At 41.6% G+C, this 24,062-nt stretch overlaps 1 protein-coding gene across 1 annotated transcript in view; it reads left to right on the top strand.

The window, feature by feature from the left end:
- Positions 1-23,385, top strand: part of LOC123037548 (synaptosomal-associated protein 25) — a 263,247-nt gene extending 239,862 nt beyond the window's left edge. Inside the window, exon 4 of the mRNA XM_044458790.1 lies at positions 22,166-23,385. Within this exon, the coding sequence (XP_044314725.1) occupies positions 22,166-22,228 (63 nt within the window). The 3' untranslated portion in view covers positions 22,229-23,385. The remainder of the gene's footprint in view (positions 1-22,165) is intronic.
- The last annotated feature ends 677 nt before the right edge of the window (positions 23,386-24,062 follow it).

Raw genomic sequence — 24,062 nt, 5'->3', positions numbered from 1 at the left:
GATTAAGAGAGAGGACGTGTGTTTGAGCTTGCGGGGCATTGGGTGAACTAATGCTCAAGCAACCAAGAAAATACACACGATAGTCAAGTCGCGAGTGGGTAGCAGTCAGTTGTCGTCCGAATTTTACATATTAAAAAATATTTCTGGTTATCATCCGGATCAAACGGTGAACACCAGCGGCTGGAGGGTGCCCGAAAATATTCAATTGGCAAATCCATTCTTCTTCAAGCCCCAAAAAATAGACATGCTTATAGGCGCAGACTCGTTCTTTGAACTATTGTCAGTCGGCCAGATAAAGCAAGGGCCTGAGTTTCCCATTTTGCAGAAAACAGTTCTCGGCTGGATAGAGTCATGGAGATGTGCTTCAGAAAAAATAAGAAATGCTGAAAAGTTGGTACATCTCAGCTGCCAGGAGGAAGTGTTGGAGTCAATAGACACAACCCTGCAGAAATTTTGGTCTGTGGAGGACTTGCCGCCCAAGGCCAAGGACCATACTCCTGAGCAGCAACTTTGTGAGCAACACTTTGAGAAAAATACTCAAAGATTGTCGTCCGGAAGATTTTCGGTTCGTTTGCCGTTCAAATCTGACCCAAACACTCTTGGTTCATCATATGAAGTTGCGAAACGTAGATTTTTGTCGCTTGAAAGGAGATTATCCAAAGATCCTTCTTTAAAAAAGATGTATCTGGAATTCATGGAAGAATATGAAGCCATGGGCCACATGTCTTCACTAACAATAAAATTCCAGACAGTTCGCACTATTTCATTCCGCACCAATGCGTGCTGCGACCTCAAAGCACCTCGACAAAGTTGAGAGTGGTATTCGACGCCTCGAGCCGTACATCGACGCAGGTCGCGTTGAATGACATCTTGATGGTTGGCCCCACCATTCAAGAGGAGCTGTATTCGACCCTTCTTCGGTTCAGACTGCACAAGTAATGGTTGACGAAGCTGACCGAAACTTTCAGCTCATAGTGTGGAGACGAGATCCATCTGAGTCTCTAAAAATCTTCAAGCTGAACACCGTGACTTATGGAACTTCGCCAGCACCCTATCTGGCGATTCGGTGTTTAATGCGGCTTGGAGAGATCGCGCAGGATTCGTGTCCAAAAGCCGCTAAGGTCATTCAGAATGACTTTTATGTTGACGATTTGTTGACTGGCGCCAGATGCGTTGAGGACCTGCTAAGCCTTCGAGGCGAAGTTTCTCAGGTATTGCAAGAGGCAGGATTTGAATTGGCAAAGTGGTTTTCTAACTGCCCAGAGTTGTCCGCATCTGAAAGCGCTGTCATGCCGCTAACGGCAGACTCAGACGTAACTAAAACCCTTGGCGTGGTTTGGTTGCCGGGTAAAGATTACTTTCAATTTCGGTTGGATGACTCTTTCCTGGATCTTCATGCGACAAAACGAAACATACTGTCGGTGACTGCCCGACTTTTCAATCCGCTTGGCCTATTGTGTCCTCTAGTGACTAGGGCAAAAATGTTGTTGCAGGAACTGTGGCTTCGAAAGTTAGACTGGGACGAGTCGCTGCCGATGCAACTGCAGACATCTTGGGAAGCCTTTAAGGGAACGCTGTTGCAGCTGCCCAAGATCAAGGTATTGCGATTCGTTCATACAGACGCCAAAGTCCCAGCAGAAATACATGGTTTCGCTGACGCTTCCATGCGAGCATATGGAGCGTGCATCTACGTTCGCACTAGTACCGCTGAAGGTTTAAAAGTATCTTTATTGACAGCAAAATCCAAAGTAGCTCCCCTCAAGACGAAAACTTTGCCTCGCCTTGAGTTGTGCGCAGCTCACCTTCTTGCGGATCTCTATAATCGTGTAAGACCATTGCTTAATTTTCCGATTACAAAAGTGCTCCTCTGGACGGATTCGGAGATCACTTTGCATTGGATCAAAACGCATCCTTCGTCGTTGTCAGTTTTTGTCTCAAACCGAGTTGCGGAGATTCAAGAGTGGTCGGAAAAAGCAATCTGGAGACATGTCCCCACGAAAGTAAACCCAGCGGACATCGTGTCACGGGGATGTAACGTTGGGGAACTTACAGCTTCCATTTGGTTCGCTGGGCCGTCGTTTTTGCTCGATGCAGAAAAAGATTGGCCTGTAAATCGACACTTCGAAGTACCTGCTGATGTCGTGTCGATGGAATTACGCAAATCAGCATTGGCGCTTGTGGTAATCCCAGAGCCCAATTATGTGCTTCAGAAAATAGAATCCTTTTCGTCGCACATAAGGCTTCTAAGGGTTTTCGTGTGGGTCTTACGGTTTATTCAAAGGTGTAAAAAAGTGTCGCAGCCTTTTGAAAAAAGTATAACACCAAGAGAACTGAATTTTGCGTTCGAGAAAATAGTGGAAGTGATCCAATCTCACGAGTTCAGTGACGACATAGGTAAAATTCGGAAAAATAAACCGGTAGCAACGAATATACAAAAACTAAGCCCTTTTCTCTAGGAGAAAAAATTAGATTGGTGTTCCTCGACATTGTTGCGAGTTGGGGGTCGGTTATTGAATGCTCCTATCCCGTACGAAGCCAAATTCCCGTTGTTGTTGTCGAAAGGCTCACAGTTTGTTAAAACGTACGTGTCATACCTGCACGTTACAAATTGTCATGCTGGCCCTCGAGCTCTTGTAAGTCTGTTGCGAGAAAAGATATGGTTGGTTAATGCGCAGGAAGTTTGCCGCAAAACAGTTCGTTCTTACGTTCGTTGCTTTCGGTGCAAGCCGCAACTCTTGACGCAAATCATGGGGAACTTGTCATCAGACAGACTTCGAGCTCTCCGCCCTTTTAATATCTGTGGTGTTGATTTTTGTGGCCCATTTAACACAACGTATCGTATCCGTGGTAAGCCACCGTACAAATCATACGTGGCATTGTTTGTATGTTTTGCGTCCAAAGCGGTCCACTTAGAATTAGTGTCTGACCTCACCACTGATGCGTTCTTGTTGGCATTCCAAAGGTTCGTGAGTCGACGCGGGATTCCGGAGAAGGTGTGGTGCGACAACGCGACGAACTTCGTCGGAGCCGATCGCCACATGAGAGAGTTCCGGGCCCGTCTGGAGGAGCAGGGGGCGGTATCGCAACATTCGCATTAAGAAAAGGATGCGAGTTTGCGTTCATACCGCCCAGGTATGAAGTCTGCAGGTGTGAAGTCTGCAAAGCACCTGTTCCTTCGGACGGTCGGCGAAGACATCCTGACCGCGGAGGAGCTCGGAACTCTCCTCACCAGCGTGGAGGCCGTGCTCAACTCCAGGCCCCTCGGAGCGATCAGCACGGATCCCAACGACGGCGAAGCCCTAAGCCCAGGTCATCTCCTAATCGGCGGGCCCCTCTAGCTCCACCCTCAGCGCGCTCCCGGACCAAGTCAGCCCAACCTGCTTACGACGATGGCGCAGTGTCTCGTGTCTCAGGCACAGGTTTTAGCAGCGTTGGTCCCGGGAGTACGTCTCGAGCCTCCAGGAGAAAAACAAGTGGCACCAGGAGGTTCAAAACGTCGACGTGGGAGCTCTCGTCGTCGTCGCCGAGGACAACCTTCCGCCGCAGCAGTGGATGACCGGGCGGATCGTGGCGGTGCACGTCGGCGCTGACGGCAAGGAAATTATTGAATTGAAATTAAATGTTAGTTGTTATATGAACATCGTTCTGAGCATACTCCTTTTCGTCGCCATCGCCAATAAATCAATTTTCCCTGCGTTCACAAGTTTCGCGTTTTATTAATACAAAACCGCATTAGTTTTTCACCATCGTTTCCAGAAATGGTCGGCGAATAGTTGAGCCGATTGCCACATGCATCTTCGACAACAACGTCGAAGACGGGCTTATATCCGGTTGCTGACCCCAGTACGAATATCAGCGGCCTTGAGTTTATTATAAATTCGATGCTCTGGCAGTGAGACAGGTGAAGATTACTCCCCATCGTTTCTCCTTCCTCCTGCCAACGGTCACGGGAATTGGTCCAAAGTAATCGATTCCAACGTAGATAAATGGGCGTTGATAAGCGGCGACTCTAGCCTCATGCGTGTGTGGTGCATCTGACGGTGATACCAGTTGACAATTAGGCGTGTTACGTAATGTACGTAAGGGAGTATTATTTGGTGTTGGGGGCACAAGTTTTCAGCTCTCCATCGGATCCGTAGCAGCTGGTCATCGTCTAGAAACACATTAAGACAAATTAGTTTTAAATTTGCGTTTTGAGCTTTAGCTTTGGAGAGTAAACATATTTATTTTCGGAACTCTGATATTTCCGCGTAGCGTATCAGTGTTGTTTGAGCGCGTCGTATCATCTCGGCGTTAATGCTCGTAATCGGAGGCGTTTTCAGCGCTGTTGCTTTCAGCTTTTCGATGTATAATATAAACGTTGCTTCCGATCGATATAGCCTCCGCCAGTCGGAAAAGTGTTCTACGTTCATAATGGGGTCCAGTGGCGTAGTAGCGATGAAAAACACCTGCTTCATTTCGATGTTGGTTGGGGCTCCTAGGTCGGTACAGGTGGGCCAACGAGAGCGTTCCTGGCGAACGTACTGCGGACCATCAAACCATTTATGCATGGAAGTGAAACTCAAAGTCTTAGTGGCGATGTCAGCAGGGTTTAAGTCCGATGGCACCCAGTGCCATTGGTCGACATTGGTAAGCTCCAACACTTCTCGTACTCGATGCATTTCGTACTGCTGGAACTTGCGCGGGTCCATTCGCAGCCATTTGAGGACTGTTTTGGAGTCCGTCCAGTAGTAATGGGAGTTAACTGATAGCCGAGAATTTCTTTGAATTAGCTGGCTAAGTTTGGCTGCTGCCTGTAATTACATACGGGGAATGGACAGCGGGCTTAGCGGGTCAACTTTAGTTTTGGCTGCTAGTAGGCTAAGATAAACGGAGTTGCCTTGGTGGATGCGAAGATACGAGACTGCTGCATATGCGAGTTCACTCGCGTCTACGAAGGTGTGGAGCTGCACGTCATGGATGTCCTCGTTGGTTCTGAAGAAGCATCGCGGAATCTTAACCGTGGCGATTAGGGTTAATGCCTGCTTCCATCGCTTCCATCTTGGGAGCAGGCTTTCTGGTATGCAGTCGTCCCAGTCGGTGGGGGTCCGCCACACTTCTTGTAATAGTATTTTCAGCTCTATAGTGTAGCAGGCGATGAGGCCGAGGGGGTCGTACATCGTTTTCTGCCCGTATGTCGCGTTTCAGACGTGAGAATTTGATTTCGTTAGTTTCCGGGATCCAGTATAGGCCGAGGACTTTCTCGGCGGTGATGATTTCGAGCTCCGTTGACGATGGTTCTCCGCCTAGTTCGCTAAGCACAGTCTTCGAGTTCGATGTCCAGTTGCGAATATAAAACCCCCCGCGGCGTGAATATGGCGAACTTCTGTGGCGATTTCTATCACCTCCTTATTGTCATTGCCGCTGTAGATAAAGTCATCGACGTAATGGTAATTTTTCACGGCTTGTGTGGCGGTCCCGTATGAAGTGTGTGATACATGGTGCGCAGTTTATGCCAAATGTCAGCGCTTCCATCGTGCAGACGCTTGGATGGTGAGCTCGTCATCTTGGTCGTACCAAAGGAAACGCTGAACATGGGCATCTTCCGGCTTGACTCTAATTTGATGATGTCGCGATGTCACCGATGATCGCCATCGTTCCGGCGCGAAATGAGATCAGCAGATCCACCAATGGTTAAGAGATCGGGACCGGCGTGTATGAAATCGTTCAGGGATTGTCCCCCTGACTGCGCCGCTGCATTAGGTTTGTTCGGGTTTGTAATTATAAAGGTTGGTAGATACCATACCCTCGCGTGTTCTTCCAGTATCTAGGTTGCATTTAGCTTACGGGCATATTTCTTTTGCACGAGATTATCGATCACTTTTTGGGTTTGAATCTTTAGTGCTGGTTCCTTGATGAATTTCCGTTGTATGCAGATCCGTCGTCTAAGGGCGTTTGGGTAACTATCTGGTAGAGCTGCGTTCTCGCTTTTCCACTGCAGTCCAATCTCAAATCTGCCGTCCTTAAATTTCGAGTTCATGATGGCTAGGGCATAGGAGTCAGCTTCAGAATATAGGTGGGCACGTCGGGGAGTCGTAGAAGGTTTGCTCAATGGCCTCGTGTAAGGCAGTGTCGGCTTCGTAGCATCTGCACTAATGGATGTTAACGTATCTTATTAATTTTTTGAGTCTTATAATTAATTTTGATTGGTACGATGCGGAAATAAGTTTGATCCGCATGTCTATGGGCGAGAATGTAGACGCTATCCAGCTCGGGTGCTGTTGGCTGGCGCGGATGTTCGGCGCGGTAGAGTTGTTGCGTGTGTAGTAGGGGATGGTGACGTTCGCGACAGGTGTTTATGTTGCATGTCTTCCTTGAAAGGCACTGGCTTCGGTGCTTGTTGAGGCAATTAGGGCACAAGTGATGGGTGCGGGACACGTCCCATCTCTCTGCCGTGTTCATAGCGGAGAAGTTAGGGCAGGTTTGGATCTTGTGGTCTCCCGGATCGCATATCACGCTTTTCCCTCTAACACGAAGTGGTTCCTCATCCATTCGCTGAATACTTTCACCACAGCGTTTACAGCGTTTTTTTTGGGTGCATGGCCCATTGCAATTTTAGATTTTAAGCTTTTCCACTAGTTTCTGCACAAGGAGTGGGTTGCTCATGTGGGCGACTAGCTCGCAAGCTTCCATCGTTGAATATATGTTTCTTACGCAGAGTGCGTACTCGATCAGAGGTTCTAGTTTGTCCATTGGAGGCGGCATTTTACGTGCTTTATCAAGCAGTGTTTGAAGTATATGCTCTAGCCGACCATCGCTGGTAATAGTAATTTACTTTGTACTAGTTCTCGGCCCCTACCTCTTAGGCTTAACTGTAGGCGCGTAAGGTTCTCCGCGGTGTAGCCGGCGATCTCTGTGCTAGTTTGAAAACTGCTATAAAATAATGGCCAAGCTTGGGGGTTGCCATCGAATGCTGGCAGCTCCCTTGGGATCGCTTGACGAGCGGCAATCTGCGAAGGTGTTGGAATGCCAGAGGTCAGCATTATTTTGTTGGCTACGTCTGGTCCTACTAATAAGCGCCCTGCGGCTTCGGCATCCTTAGGCCTGATCAGCTGTTGCGTAACCGGGGCCGGACCACGTGAGGTTAGGTTCGATAATCCATATGGCGTTTGAGCGGGCTTTTCACCTACCGCTGAGATGACATCCACTGCCATGCTAGTGGTCGTGACCGTCGTCGAAGCGTATTGTGTATTTTTGTTAATGTGTTCCAGAGGAGAAGCTTGAAATGACGGGTTGTATGGAAGTTTCGCCAATCCGTTTCCTTGTGTCGGTGATAAGGAGGCCTGGCGTTTGTGGAATGGTATCGGCATCGTTGGCGTATAATATTCTCGCAGTCACATAGCCAGCTGTGATCATCATCAACCCACGCACTAGCTGTGGTACAAGGAGAGGCATTTGCCATTTGATCACAATCCTCCTGTGCACATAGCTTGCAATGGTACACTCCACTTGATAAGTTGTTGTTATCCCTGTAAGAAATTGATGTATGTATGTCGGGCAGTACCCCGAATATTGTTATTTTCACTTAAACGGGGCTACTGGACTATTAAGTCGGGCACCACGTGATCCGCGTGTTTAGTTACGTAATTTATTACGATTATTTTTGAAGAATGTTGAGGCCAGCGCTACCCTGTCCTCGACTTTACTTAGCTCGTCCCGTTCCTAATAAAACTCGCAGGTTATCATATATCCAATTTATTATTCAGTATATAACTGCTGACTGAATGGCTATATGTAAATATAGCCGTGAGTCAAAAAGAAGGAAACCGCTCTAAAAATAATCGTAGCAGACGGTGGCTAATCCTGTACTGAATAAGCGTGGGCGAAGCAAGTGCTCGCTTACCCGACAAGTGCGCTTAAAGCTTATGTTGAACGGAACAATTCCAGCCACTCATCTGATTGGAACATTAACTCATCTGATTGGAACATTAACCCATTAAAGTAAAGCGGGATTATTGGATCTGTCTATTGTAACAGATTTCGGCGGCCACAAGAGTCCTTGGACAAAGAACCGTGGGCTCGGATGGGAAGTTGTTTACCAGATGCCGTGCGAAAAGGATTGCCTTAACAAATTCCGGCGTACGCCTGAACCGTCAGGTAAGAATTGTGCAGGCCGTGGTGCGACTAGCCAAGAAGGACGCGTGTCCGAACCACGGGTGACTCGAGAGGCGTATGCTTCAAGAGCACAGTCGTTCACCGCTGACCGAATCCCGAGAGCCAAAGACCCCGCTGCACCTGGTCCTGTAAGAGCACGGAGACAGCAGAGCCAGGACATCGCGCCGTGAGCAAAGCAAGGACATCGGGGACACGAAGAACGACGAGCGGTCGACGCAGGCCAAGCAGCAAGCGAGCCACACTCCCACGTAGGCCAGTGCCTGTTCACCCTAGACTGGGAACGGTAACGCATCCCTAAACCCCTAACGGCCCCGAAGCCAAAGACAACAGAGGCGTTCCGGAGCAGCGAGCACCGAGAGCAACGGGGGAACACCCACAACTCAACGGAGAAGGCGTTAAGGCTCTAATTTGTCACCATTAGTCCCGGGCCAAGGCCAAGTCGGCAAATAATGATCAAACATTCTAACATTCTGTGAGTTCTCACTAGAAAGTCCGGCGGTCACGTTTATATAAATTTGGTGGGACGAACAACACACATCTTCTGAGCCAGCCGCACGACAGTTAGTTACAAAGTATTGTTTATAATAGGTATTTAGAAATCGCTTCAAAATGTACTTGGCGCGACTTTACAACTTCTTGACAACTTTTCGGCCGATTATTAAAATGACTCTGCAACTTTTCTCAGTCGGCTTCTACTTTTTAGTGAAGTACCTTCTCCGAAGACTCCTCAAGATTAGACTCTATTCGATATTAGTAGGGCTGGCAACTGATGCCCATAACGACACCTTACATTTGGCCATCCTCCGAAACATCTGTCCCAGGTGCATCATTTTACTCTGCACTTAGTTCGTCACCTTCTTCGTAGTAAGAATAGAGCCCCAGCTTCAAAAAATCACCGCTTGCTGATGTTTGTAGTGGACCCTCAAACTCTGCTGCTTTTTAGACGACGTATCGGCTGCTTCATTTAACTTATGTAACTTCATATGGGCCGATATATTTACTGGCCAACTTTTTTCCGGTGATGAACTGCGTTGCTTTGATTGCTACTAGATCACCCAACTGGTAACCATAATGTCCCTTTCATTTCTTGTCATAGTGTTTCTTATAGGTATCTTGAGCTTTTTCGATTCGCAGCCTTATTCCCTATCAAATTCGATTGCGTTCATCTTCTAGTGTAGTATGCATATATCGTTTTAGCTAGTATGCACTGTACCAATGCCAACATTCTGTTACAGTCAACTTACGTAAACACAAAGTCTCGGACGTTAAACCCAAGCGGCTGACAGAAATAAGATCACCCGAAACGCGCTTAAGAGCCCAACACATAATAAGTGCAAGCTAGCATATTTCTATGGGTTGACCGCTGAAACATCCGATACATACATGTATCAAACAACTTCTCTCGCGCTCCCGCTTCAACCAGCTATATGTATGAGCATAATTATTCCCAAGTACGAGGGCAGTCCGATAAGTACTTAGCCTCACCGCCGGATGGCGTCACTATCGCAAGAGAAATTTACAATCGTGTAGTACATTCTCGTAGACGGCTACTATCGAAATTTCAGCCGAATCGGGCGTGTCCGCGGATTTTAGAAAAATGGAGAAAGAGCAATATCGGTCTGTGATTAGATTCTTGTTTTTGGATGGAATATCGCACAGCGAAATCAAAGAGCGCTTGAATGCTGTGTACGATGACTCTTCTCCTTCGATGGCGACCGTCAAAAATTGGTTTAACGTGGTCGCACGTCGGTTTTTGATGAGCCACGCCCAAGTGCTCCGAAAACGGCTACCACGGAGGATAACGTGACAAAAATCCACGATCTCGTATTGGCAGACCCCCGATTGAAAATACGCGAGATAGCTGAGACAGTAGGCATGTCAAAAGACCGCGTGGGTCATATCCTGCATGAAATTTAGGTCATGAGAAAGCTGTCAGCGCAATGGGTGCCGCTTTTGCTCAATCCGGACAACAAACGCAACCGTGAGACCACTTCAGAGCAGTGTTTGACGATGTTTGAGCGCAATCCGAAGGAGTTTCTGCGTCGTTTCGTGACCGTCGACGAGACATCGAGATCTGGTACACACCAGAGACCAAGGAACACTCGAAACAGTGGACTGACAACGCACCGGCTTACACTTTCGCAATCGCTAAGGCCAAATCGAATTGGGCTACGAACTGCTACCCCATCCACCATATTCTCCAGATTTGGCCCCGCGAGACTTCTTTTTGTTTCCAAACTTGAAAAAGTCACTCGCTGGACAGAGGAGGTCGTCGCCGCCACAGAGGCCTATTTTGCAGACCTCGATAAAACGTATTTTTCAGACGGGTTAAAGAAGTTGGAGCATCGCTGGGTCAAGTGTATCGAGCCAAAAGGAGATTATGTTGAGAAATAAATCGCCACTTTTCCAAAATTTTCGTTTTTATTTTGGAGGCTAAGTACTTATCGGACCACCCTCGTACATGGCGCGGTCAAGCCGTTGCCTGGCCGCTGCCGGCGTAGCGAGCAATGCAGCCGCGAGCCACTAGCTTTTAAATTCACTCTCTATTATAATTGCAAAGAATAAAGGCAAAATCTGGCCTGCTGGTCGACAACAAATAGACTTTCATTATTTTTTGGAGAAGCTATCGAAGGGCGTCGATAAGCTAAGGAGTCTCTACTATAGGTTTAAAAGCATGTCATCTTGTAGGACGTTCAAAGCTCAGGAGTGGAGTTAACTAGTCGATGCATGGACACGTGCGATTATAGCCTGCTGCACTTAGGATGTATACTTACACCATTTTGATAGTTCCGTTGCTGAATCTTTGAGATTACTGAAATAATAACTCTGTTGAACGTTCTACTTGGCCATTGCCCCTTAGTACACCTGTTGTAGTCTCGATATGATCAATCTTGTTGTTACTGCAAAACTCTTTAAATGCATGTGATGTAAATGCAGATGATTCTTTGAGGTCTGGCAAATAACAAAACCCAGGATTCCAAATGCCTTATAGCTTCTTCTGCGTTTATCGACTTCGTACGGAATATACAGGTGTATTTGGAAAAACCATCTTCTATAGAGAAAATATACTTGTAGGTCCAATGAACCTAAATGGATTATTATCTCCTTCATGCATTTTGGTACTGCCAAAAGATCTTGTCCTACCTTTCTGGAGAAGCAGAAAGGTTAGTCAGGCATTTAGAATTAACAGAAGTTAATTATGACACTCAGGCAGACCATGCTTAAAGAACGTTTCAATAATAAGCGGGTCCTTTCGACTGCAATGTTTGAAAAATTATTTGAGCACCCTAATGTGACGAATGATTCTCAGTCAATAAAAAATCAGCATGACAATGTTAATGAATCCCTGCAAGCCTTGAAAAATATTGGAATAAAAATAGATACATGGGATCCAGTCCTCCTGTTCCATATGACAAGAAAACTAGATCGGCTTACACACACACTGTATGAGCAAACTATTTTAGATACCAGGTAAATTCAAACAATAAAGGAATTCCTTGGGTTTCTTGAACAACGTTTTCTCGCACTCGAAGCCATCGGCGGAAAAATGCATAAAGAAAAACCAAAAACAAGTGCTTCAGCAACAAAAAGTTCATTGTCAAAAAAGGGCATAGCATATACAAATGCGAGAAATTTAGGGAGTCAACTCCTGCTGAAAGGGTGACCTGGGTTCAGCGAAAAAGGTTGTGCGCCAATTGTCTTAAGACAGACCACATGACCAACCAATGCATGTCTACATATACATGATAAAAGGTAACAAAAAACACATTGCTACATTTAGGTAACGGAAAACAGTTGTGAGAACAAATACTAACTGTTAGCAACGGCTAGAGACATAGTGCAAGGACTAAATAATCACGAAGGAGATTTTCGCGCACTGCTCACAAATTAATCTGATATCAGAAAGACTTGTTAAGCGGTTATCGTTGCAACTACCACCAACAAACCTTCGCATTGAGGGAGTTGGAGGTCAGTCGCGAATAAGTAAAGGACGCGTTAGTGTATTAATTAAATCAAAACAAAGCGATTTTGTAACAAGAGTTGAAGCCTTTGTTCTTCCTCATATTGTGGCAGATCAGCCTACGGAACAAATAAAAGTTTTCCGTTATAAATACTGAACAAATTTGGTCTTATTCAGACCAACCTATTTTCCAGAACACCGAATTTAGTTGGATAAGTAAACATGAGTTCAAAAATGCCACAAAATTGCATGGTAGTTTCCTCAGCCGAGGAAACCAAATCATTGTTGTAAAAATTCTGGAAACTGGACAACATGGAACCGAGAAGGAAATACCGGACGCCAGAGGAAAGACATTGCGAGAAGCATTTTTTGGAAAATCTTCAGCACCCACAAGATGGAAAGTTAATTGTCAGATTACCTTTTTCTGAAGATCCCTCAGCCCTGGGGAAGTGTTGCGATATTGCGACAAGGCGTTTTCTTTCGTTGGAACGAAGAACCAGCCCAGACATTAAAATAATATAGAAGGATTTTATGGCCGATTACAAAAAACTAGGTCATAAGAAGCAAGTATTACCTAGTCAAATACCAAAGGAACATTATTTTAATCCTCACCACTGTGTTCCGAAACGAGAAAGCACTACAACAAAATTAAGAGTAGACTTTGATGCTTCCTGTAAAACATCTACATGAAAATCATTAAATAATTTACTTTATCTAGGACCAGTTGTTCAAAGTGATCTGTTTTCGATTCTATTGAGATTCAGAGTTCACAGATATGATTTTACGGCGGATATAGAAAAAATGTATCGGTAAGTTTGGATGAATCCAAAGGATCAATTCAACCAAATGATTGTTTGGCGCTACAATCTGTCCGAGGAAATAAAATATTAGCGGCTGAAAACTGTGTCTTATGGCACAACGTCAGCTCCATTTCTTGCCACAAAATGCTTGGAGCATTTGGCCAATAAAAATTTGGAAATATGGCCATTAGGATCAATTGCACTGAGAAACGATTTCTATGTTGATGACTGCCTAACTGGAGTAGATACAATTATAGATGCTGCAAGGATTCGAGAAGAACTAAACAAAATCTTGCTACCTGATGAAGCATACATAGCAGTATTTGTTTGTTTCTCCACAAAGACTTTCCATCTGGAACTTGTCGGAGATTTAACGACTGCAGCATTCCTTGGAGCATTATAGCGATTTATAAGTCGTCGCGGGAAGTGTCAGACCCTATACTGCGATACATACAGGTCATTTATTGATTGGAGAAGCACTAGTCGCTTAGCCAGACCCAGCGACTCAAACACACATTCTGGACGCAGTGGTCCAGAGAATATTTAATAAGCCTGCAACAACACTCAAAATGGAAACAGGCCCATAAAAATGTAAGAGAAGGCATGATGGTTATTGTCAAGGAAGACAATGTGCCTATGCTTCACTGGCCTAAAGGACGAATAATAAAAATTTATTTAGATCAAGATGGATATGTGCGAGTTGCAGACTGCAACAGGAGTCTTTGAAAGAGCAATTCATAATAAGGAGAAAAACGCAAGGAAATTAATGAAGAAGATGCTGAAGAAGAAACAAAGGAAGATCAAGAGCCAAAAAGACGGAAAAGTCCATCCTTACCAATGATATCGATGCCATTATTAATCTTGCTGCTTCTATTACCATTAGCTACCGCCGGTCCGATTAACATAACCAGGTTTGGTTCGAGGCCAGGAATTTATTACGAGAAAATTGGATCTACTCGACTAGCAACAGCAGACTGGACAATCATAGCTTATTATGATTCAAAGCCGTATCTCGAAGATGTAAAGACATTTTAGACGGGGACACTTAAGGTTGGTCAAATGTATTCACATATACAACCAGTCCAAGCATGTGTTGCTGCATATAATCATTTTCAACACGTTTACGAAGTAATAAAACTGAAAATGATTTACTCCACATGTCAAGAATACGTCATTCTCCATTGGACATAGTGAGAAATGCCATCAGCTTATTTGGCTTATTAGACACAGAGTATGCCAAGAGGATGTCTTCAACTATTAAAAAGTGAAATCGAATGAAGATTACATTTTAGAATTAGTTAAGAATCAAACTTCAATAATTGATTCTAATATAATTGATTCTAATGAAACGAGATGAAGCTACCATCGATATAAGGATTTTGCCAATGCTCGTCTGGATTCTCTCAAGGCCTTTCAATGGTATATGCATTGACAAATCAATTATCTATATTGGCGGCAAATCTTCAAAGAGTTCAGACAGAGATTTCACATGTTCTAAAAAACATTCATCACAATGAAATTAGCCTACTGCTCGTTTCTCCCAAGCAACTTCGACAACATTTTTTTTTTTTTTTTTTTTCGCGGAGTCCCACGGCCCACTTACCCGCCCAACCGACCGAGGGGCGCAGCCGTGTATCGTACGGCACGATTCGCGATAGGATAGACGCGAGATAGGAAAATAAAGGTAAAGGTCCGGGGAAAAAAGTAATAGTTAGATCAATCTAGTGCCAATGAAGCAAGTATTAATCGTTTTAGGAGCGGCAGAGAGTCAAGATTTGATATTACAGGAAAAAGTCTATTATAGTCAGAACATAATACTCTGAAAGGCTCATGCAAGGCATAGTTAGATCTACAATGATTTAAAATTAGGGGAATATAATTTCTAGTAGGCACAGAAAAGTTTAGCCGACTTAATAAGTCGGGGCAGTCAATATCACCATGTATAAGGTTATAAATAAAGATAGTACCAAGCATCGTTCTACGGTTGGCTAGGGATGGTAAATTAATCAAAAGAAGTCTACTAGAATAAGAAGGTAAGATAAGATTTGCATCCCAGTTTAGGCGCCGTAAAGCAAAAAGAAGGAAGTTATTTTGTACAGATTCAATACGACCAATATGTATTCCGTATTGTGGACTCCAGACGGGAGACCCATACTCCAGAATCGGACGGACTAGCGAAATAAATAAAGTTTTAGTCAAATAAGGATCATCGAATTCTTTTGACCACCTTTTAATAAATCCAAGCACTCCTCTGGCTTTATTAACCATGGACGAAATGTGATTAGAAAATTTTAGTTTAGGGTCCAAGAGAACGCCAAGATCGTTTACAAGAGTTATTCTATCCAAAGAGCTGCCACTTAACGTGTAAGTCGCGTATATCGGATTGGCCCGATAAAAAGTCATCAGCTTGCACTTGGAGCCGTTTAAATTTAGTAAATTATCTCGGCACCAGTTTTGAAAATTATCTAGATCGGATTGCAAGTCTAAATGGCAGGAAATGTCCTTATACTGCAGGCACAACTTAACATCATCTGCGTACATAAGTACGCGAGAATGACTTATAATTGAGGGAAGATCGTTAATAAATAATGTAAAAAGTAACGGACCCAGATGGCTCCCTTGTGGGATACCGGAGGTAACACGGAGAATTTCAGAAATTGAATTTTTAAAAAGGACCCTTTGTGACCTGCCATTTAGATAACTTGAAATCCATTTAAGCAGATCAACTGGAAAACCTAAAAGGTCAAGTTTATGAATAAGAAGTAAGTGATTTACAGAGTCAAATGCTTTACTAAAGTCAGTGTAAATGACATCTGTTTGAAAACTACTATTGAAGCCTTTTATCACAAATGTAGTGAGCTCTAGAAGGTTTGTAATTGTGGATCTACGTTTAATAAATCCGTGTTGACACGGAGAAATAATTGATCTGCAAAAGTGCTACAAATGAGGAGTAATAATTTTTCAAAAAGCTTAGGAATAGCTGACAACTTAGAAATACCTCTGTAGTTACTGGCTTCTAACTTGTTACCTTTTTTGAAAAGAGGAATAACAAATGATTCCTTCCAAATATTTGGGAATTGGGACGTTTCTAGAGATAAGGTAAACAACTTGTGAAGAGGTTTGCACAGGGCCTTAGCACAATACCTAAGCACGCACCCAGGAATATCCTCGGGCCCTGGCGAATAAACAGGCTTAATACGAAGAAGATCCAAAAGAAGAGAGCTTTCTGTTAAAGTGGGACAGAATATGAGGTTTGACTCGGACATGGTGTAAGAATAAGGCTGTGATTAATAATCTAAGGTAGAGTAAGTCGTTTGAAAAAATTGGCCAAATAAATCGGCTATTGCCTGTTCTGTGGTTGCCGTCATGTTTTCGAACGACAGCGAGGAAGGAAAAGAATTAGATTTACGCTTGGTGTTAACGAAATTATAGAACTGTTTCGGGTCCTGAGAGAACTGGACCTTACAACGGTTTAAGTAACTATTATAACACTGAGCATTAAGCACGGTAAATCTTGACCGAGCACTTAAATATCTAGTAAAAACAGATTAAGAACCAGTATTTTTATATTTCCTAAAAAGTCTGGACTTTACATTTCTTAAGTGTGTCAACTCTTTGCTAAATCAAGGTGATTTATTGGAAATTGACGGATAGTACCACGGAACACAGGAATTAAAAAATGAGTTTATTGCAGTGTAAAAAAATTAACTGCATCGGACATATTATTGCATAAGTAAAGATCACCCAATTAAAGCCAGAAATAAAATTATTTAGCCTCAGAAAGTCTGCCTTCCGAAAACAATGTATTCGTTTGCATTTTTCTGATTTTTCTTCTATAACTCTACCCGTATCAAATGAAAGTTCGATTGTTGGGTGATATGGATCTTCAGGTTGCGTGAGTGGTGCTACTCTGGACAGAAACACACCTTCAGGATTCGATACAAAACACAAATCAAGTAGGCGACCTAATGAATTTCGAACATGGTTTACTTGAGATAGAGATGTGTCAAGCAGGCCATCAATAAAATCTTGTTGTGCTATAGGTAGTAAGACATTCGATCCATCCTCAGTGGACCAAGTAACTCCAGGTATATTAAAATCACCTAGAACTATCAACTGATCCCTATCGGAAAGCTTATTTGCAACGGACTTAATAACGGATAGGTGATTTAAATAATCAGGAAGTTCAGACAACGGCGGAATATAAGAGCAAGTTATGTATATAAAGTTACCAGGAAGCGATAACTTTACACAACTAAATTCAATGGTATTGAATTCATCAAAAAATAACTCCTCAGACGGGAAGTTTGAATCAACTCCAATTAAGACTCCACCTCCCCGTCTAGAGGGACGGTCATACCTATATATTGTGTACTTACCTGGAAAAACTTCGGAGCTAAAGATCTCCGGATTAACCAGGTTTCTGTGAACACAATAATATGAGATGCAAAGGAAAGGCTATCAGAATACAATTTAGTGAGTTTGCTACGCAAACCTCTTGCATTCTGATAGGAAAGATGGAGGTTAGAAGTTAGTTTTTTGAAATTGGTACACTGGTTTGGCCTCGACTAGGAAGTTTTACTCCTACGGGCCCCTTCTTCTTTATCTTAGCCTCGAACTCTTTTACAACCATATTATCCGGCCGAAAGTCGCCCGAGCATATGGCTTCAAAAAGCTCGTTAGGGACAGTTATCTTGAAAGATGAAATGTCTCTAGCATAAGAAAACTTAAACTTTTCCACCTTTACACTATTACAATCGGCTTTAGTTTTGTCTTGTATATAAGACAATACATCAGAAGATGTTTGATCAGGGGAAAGCCGAGAAACGAAAATTTGTTTCTTTAGTGGAACCACTAAAAGGGATTTTGGTGGAGCAGACATTGTTTCTGCAAAACCAACTTGAGCCGTTGTCCGGACCAGTAGTCCCTTGTGGTGGTGATACTACATTCTGAGAGATAGGTGAATCCACTAATTGTGAAACCACTACGGACAAATCGGAATTCTTAGAAGTCCCTGGTTGCATGCATTCTGTAACGGATTGTTCGGATACCGAATCTTTTTTAGCTGCTGATCTTAGCAACATTTGAGGGTTTGCTGAAATCAGCTGCTGATCCGCCGGAATGCTCTGTTGATCTTTTGATTTCGGTTGCGGGGTGTTCCCCTTTTGCTCCTTACCACCAGCGGCCTTTTTGCGCTTAGGGGACTCTTCTAATAGCTTACGACTATTAAACTGCGAGTCCAGCGCAGAGAGGAGATCATCAGCTCGGCGAAAACTATCTCTAGCCACTCCGAAACAGCTAATCAGCCCCATCAGGCCGCCTTTAGTTTGGCGCATGAACGATTTCATCTCGTTCGCAACCTCGACACAAGCGTCACAACAAAACTGCAAATTGGGCCCCTTTGAAAGGTCATCACTTGTCCGGCCAGTAAAACCGGCGCACTTGGTATGCACCATATTAGACTGGTCAGCCCTGATTACGAGGCTGCATTTTTTGCAGAAGCAGACTAAATTTTTATTATTCATTTTATTTATTTACCACTGTACCAAGAAAGCGAAATTGAAATTTATAAGCGAGCAGTTATAAGTACCGCAAGAGCGCAGAAACTGCACGCTTAGAACTTTCAAAAGCAAAGAGAGCAAGAGAGCGGGAGCGTAAATAAGTTAAAGTGCATGCACAAAAGAGAAACAGCGTGGATATAAATAGGATAGAAAACACAGATAAGAATTACGAAAAACTAAAACAATTTATTATTATCAATACAAAGTGCACTCGCGAAGCGAACGGAGTTTAAATTTATGTTTAAATAACCGAAAGAAAATTTAATGTTGTTTTTATAAAACCCACCGATGGGAATAAACGAAAACAAAATACAAAATTCGAAGCGCAGAAAAAAAACACGACCGTTCACTTTGAAAGTCAAAGACGATCTGACTGAATTCACATGAGGGCAGATGCAAAGGTAGTAAAGGATTAGGTAATCTTTAAATTAACACTGCCATTATTATCAACACAGTTATTTAAAATATATAACTTGATTCCAATACCGGTAATCATCAACAATAAAATGATTTCCCTTGATATTGAATTTTCAATCATGGCTGTGAATCAACATCGAGATCAATTCATTACTATGTAATCAAGTGAATTTGATCTTTGTAATTCAATTAATGACGAAGAGTATATTTGCTCAGATAAGCAATCCATGTTTTCTATTGAAAATCATTGCGAGTTTCAAATATTTATTAACAAATCATCGTCATTGTGCCAAACAAAAAGTTCGACGAAATCATTCTCATGGCAAAGATTAAGAACAAAAAATCAATGGATATTTTCAATTAAATTACCAATGGAGTTATCAGCAGTATGTGATGATCAATTATCAACAATTACAATTGATAATATCGGACTTTTATCACTAAATCTAAGAAATCCTTTTCTGAGCGTAATCGGCCATCAGATAACCTCTATTGGAACATTGAAATTATCGTATGCTCGATTTGGCAGTCTGAATGAATCTTTAACACCGCTTCCTAAAGTAAACCCGAATAATTCATTGAAGCTAGGTTATAACAAGAGAGAACGCTATAGTCGAGTGCTTCGACCATTAGATACCCGTTACTCAGCTAAACAACTTAATATAAATATGCAATTGCAACTGTGTACAATGTAAATACATACATATGTATATGCTTACATACATACACACATACGCCATTGTTTGCCTCAGACCTCCAATTTGGCTAACTTGATTTGATTTGCATAGTTCTTGGGATATAGTTCGGTATTGACAAATGAAAACCATCGCAATTTCCTTTAATAGAAATCCTTATCGAGAATTAACGTTGACTCTGTTGAGCACCTTGGCCAGCTGTTCCAAAGTCATCCGTTAGATGGCGCCATGAAAGGCGGAAATGTAGGCGCTAGCCAGGCTTAAGCGTTTAATAGGTTTTTGGGCGTTAGAGTGGGCGTAGCAAACTTTTATTTGGCCAATCGATAGGTAGTGACATAACAAATACATATCAATTAAAATTTTCCTAATAGCATCAAAACTTTGGCCACAGTTTGTGGCTTGTGGGCGTCAGAGGGGCGTGGCTCCATTTTGAAATAAACTTGCGCTGCGTAGGAACTCCTAAAATCTACATGCAAAATGCCAATCTTCTAGCTTTTATAGTTTCCGAGATCTCAGCGTTCATACGGACAGACAGACGGACAGACAGACGGACAGACAGACGGACAGACAGACGGACAGACAGACGGACAGACAGACACGGACAGACAGACGGACAGACAGACGGACAGACAGACGGACAGACTGACGGACAGACAGACGGACAGACAGACGGACGGACGGACATGGCTAGATCGACTCGGCTAGTGATCCTGAACAAGAATATATATACTTTATAGGGTCGGAAACGCTTCCTTCTACCTGTTACATACTTTTGCACGAATACAATATACCCTTTTACTCTACGAGTAACGGGTATAATGAATTAAATGAGCTCAGTAAAGAATTGATTCCGAGACTAAAAATAACAAGAAAGGAAAGCTAGCTTCGGGCGGAGCCGAAGTTGATATACACTTGCAGAATATTCTGTAAATTATATTCTCCAAAATTATTCATATGATGCATTCTTAATACTCATAAAAAATCCCAACTTCCTAAGTTTAAAAACACCAAAGTTATGGCATTTTAAATAGTTCAGTTATATGGCAGCTATAGGATATAGTCGTCCGATCCTTATGAAAATTGGTATCCGGGCTGGCCAAATATAAAACCCCAAAAAATCCCAACTTCCCAACTTTAAAAACACCAAAGTTATAGCCGACCCGGCCGTTCCGACTTATATACTGGGTGCAAAGAACAAAGGGTGTGTGCAAAGTTTCAATTCGATACCTTTAAAACTGAGAGACTAGTTCGCGTAGAAACAGACAGACGGACAGACAGTCAGACAGACATGCTTATATAGGGTCGGAATTATAATACCCTCTGCAAGGGTGTAATAAAATCGGACAACAATATCATATAGCTGCCATAGAAACGATGGCAAAAAGCAGCGCAAAATCGACATAGCTTCATTGTTTTTAGTAAAATAGACATAGAAATCGAAATGTAGTCGATTTGTAATAACTGCACGGGTATATAAACTTCGGCTTGCCGAAGCTTGCTCCCTTTCTTGTTAGCTAGCGATCGTAGCAACATTTGAGGGTTTTGCTCTTTGTTCTTTTGATTGAGGTTGCGGTGTGTTCCCCTTTTGCTTCTTACCATAAGCGGATTTTTGCGCTTAGGGGACTCTTCTAAAAGCGTACGGCTATAAAACTGCGAATTTAGCGCAGAGAAGAAATTATTAGCTCGGAGAAAACTATCTCTAGCAACGCCGAAACAGCTAATCAGTCCTATCAAGCCGCCTTTAGTTTGGAGCATGAACGATTTCATCTCGTTCGCAACCTCGACACAAGCGTCACAACAGAACTGCAAATAGGGCGCCTTTGAAAGGTCATCACTTGTCCGGCCAGTAATTCCGACGCACTTGGTGTTAGATTGGTTAGCCCTTATTACGAGGCTGCATTTTTTGCAGAAGCAGACTAAATTATGGTTATTCATTTTACTTACTGGAACCACTGTACCAAGAAAACGATATTGAAATTTATAATCGAGCAGTTATAAGTACCGCAAGTGTACCGCAGAAACTCCAACAGTCGGAAAAAAAACAAAAAAAACTTTGTTGTACTTAATTTTTATTCGTGTTCTTTGGGATTTGTTAATATTAAAATACTATGGAAGTAAGGTTTTAATTAAATTAATATCGGACATCTATATCATATGGCTCCCATAGGAAAATCAAAAAATTAAAATAAATAAAAATGAAAATAAAAAAAAAATGTCTTTTGCTGATTTCTATTTTAAAATATTCTTCTATTATAATTATTCTATTCTATTATAATTATTTCCTATATCAAAATTACGGTTTTAGCTGACATAAAAACGATGGCGAAATGCAGCATAAAATCGATATAGCTTCACTTTTTTTAGTAATATAGGCACAGAAATCGAAATGTAGTCGTTTTGTAATAACTGCAAGAGTATAAAAATTTCGGCTTACCAAAACTAGCTTCCTTTCTTGTTATGTTTGTGATAAACAATAATTGATTTCCTAAAAATATGTACATTTTATGGTTTTCAAATTGTATACCCAATGAATAATTCAATTTTTTATTTTATTATTGCATTTGCATTTCTTTCCAGGGTGAATCCAATGAAGCGCGAATAGCTGTTGCTAATCAAAGGGCCCATCAACTATTAAAATAATGAGATTATAAGACGGAGAACAAAACATCAACATTTCAGCAAAAAGAATTCTGATTTGAACGAGTGCTACGGGAAATTTATTTAATTTATTTTTCAACGTTACCAACCTTACTTTTTGTGCTCTAATAGTTATTAAAAATTATCTTATATATTATGTGATGTATGTATTATTTTTTGTATTTTATGTATTTTTTTTTTGAATTGGATTCCACAAAAATAGATAAGTTTTCCTTATACGTCGATTTAAAAAAGTCATCAATATCTAGAGGATATTTTTGTCTCTAAGTTTACTTTTGGAAAACCTTATGTAATTTTTTTTTGTTTGGACAGCCATCAAGTCCTTGTCTCAGGTTACGAATTCCATAACAGTAATTAAAAACTCATAAAAAAAACTTGTTTGGAATTCGCTAAGTATAAAATATTTATAATCCATTTTGGTTTTTTTATTGTCATTACTAGAACCAACTTATATGTAAATAATTAATTAAGAATAAATGTTACTTGTTATAAATAGTAAAATTGAAATTCGCTAAGTACTTAATATTTGTAATCCATTTTTGTTTTTTTATGGTCATTACTAGAACCAACTTATATGTAAATAATTAATTAAGAATAAATGTTACTTGTTATAAATAGTAAAATTTTAATTCGCTAAGTATTTAATATTTGTAATCCGTTTTGGGTTTTTTATTGTCATTACTAGAACAAACATATATGTAAATAATTAATTAAGAATAAATGTTACTTCTTATAAATAGTAAAATTGTGCATATAAAAAACTATATAAGATTTAGTTGGTGTCGTCGGCTACATAGTTGCATTAATATAATTAAAATAATTTTAATAATGATAAAAATGCACAAAAATATAAAATGTATTCGAAGTAAAACTGAGACTTCAAAGTAACAAATAAACACTATGCGTATAATTATGTTGGTTGCAGTAACATTTTTTGCTCACACTAAAATGTTATTAAGCCCTTCTGATTAGTGTTACAAAATGTTTTTAAGGGAAACAATAGCGTAAAATATATAAAAAATCGGCTTAAAAAATTTTGAAAACGTTACCGTTATGTCAATCAGCAGGTTAAATGTCTGCAATTAGTATTTAGCCCTTATCAAATTGTTAAGAAAATAAAATAAAATTCTGACCAATTATTAACTTTTTATCTTATATAGCGGGTGTTTAGTAGAAGACGAAGTCGGGTGGAATGCTATGCCTGTCAACGTGTTTGGAAGCAATTCTCATTTTTCTTTCGCTGCTGCACCTGTTGCTCGTCTATATTTTATGTATTATAAGACTGGATATCCAACTCCGCTCATTGTGATTACTACTTCTCTATGTGCTTCATGTTGCTCTGCTTTATCTACGCAGCGAGGTATACGGTTTTCGGGTCATGGTCATTTCGTGCTTTGACTTATGGGGCCAACTGCTATTCTTAAAGTAAACACTTAAGGGGGTATATACCTTTTTCATTTTCAAAAAATCCAAATTTTTTTTTTTCTTTATCTTAAAGAACAACTTCTTTCCCAAAATTTTCATAGAGATTTGAGCAGTAGAAAAAAAGTTACAGCGCTCCTAGCCACGCGCCTCGTCCCCGCCCAAACCCAAACTTGAAACTTTAAACGCGAATATCTTGAAATGGTTTTTTTTAAAAATGACTTTGCCAATTTTCTTCGAATTTTTCTTTAAATGTTCGTAATGAATTTTATTAGTACTCGAACGATCGTTTTTTCATGTAAAAATTTTTATTTCGCCGAAATAGATAGTTCTGTAAGAATTTTTGCGTCCAAAAACGTCATTTTTTGCATTAAACGTTCCCGTAAGCCGAAAA

The sequence above is a fragment of the Drosophila rhopaloa genome, unplaced genomic scaffold, assembly GCF_018152115.1.
Source record: "Drosophila rhopaloa isolate 14029-0021.01 unplaced genomic scaffold, ASM1815211v1 contig_170, whole genome shotgun sequence".
Taxonomy (NCBI): Eukaryota; Metazoa; Arthropoda; class Insecta; order Diptera; family Drosophilidae; genus Drosophila; species Drosophila rhopaloa.
The sequence above is the reverse complement of the archived record's forward strand: the minus strand, read 5'-3'. Positions and strand labels throughout refer to the sequence as shown.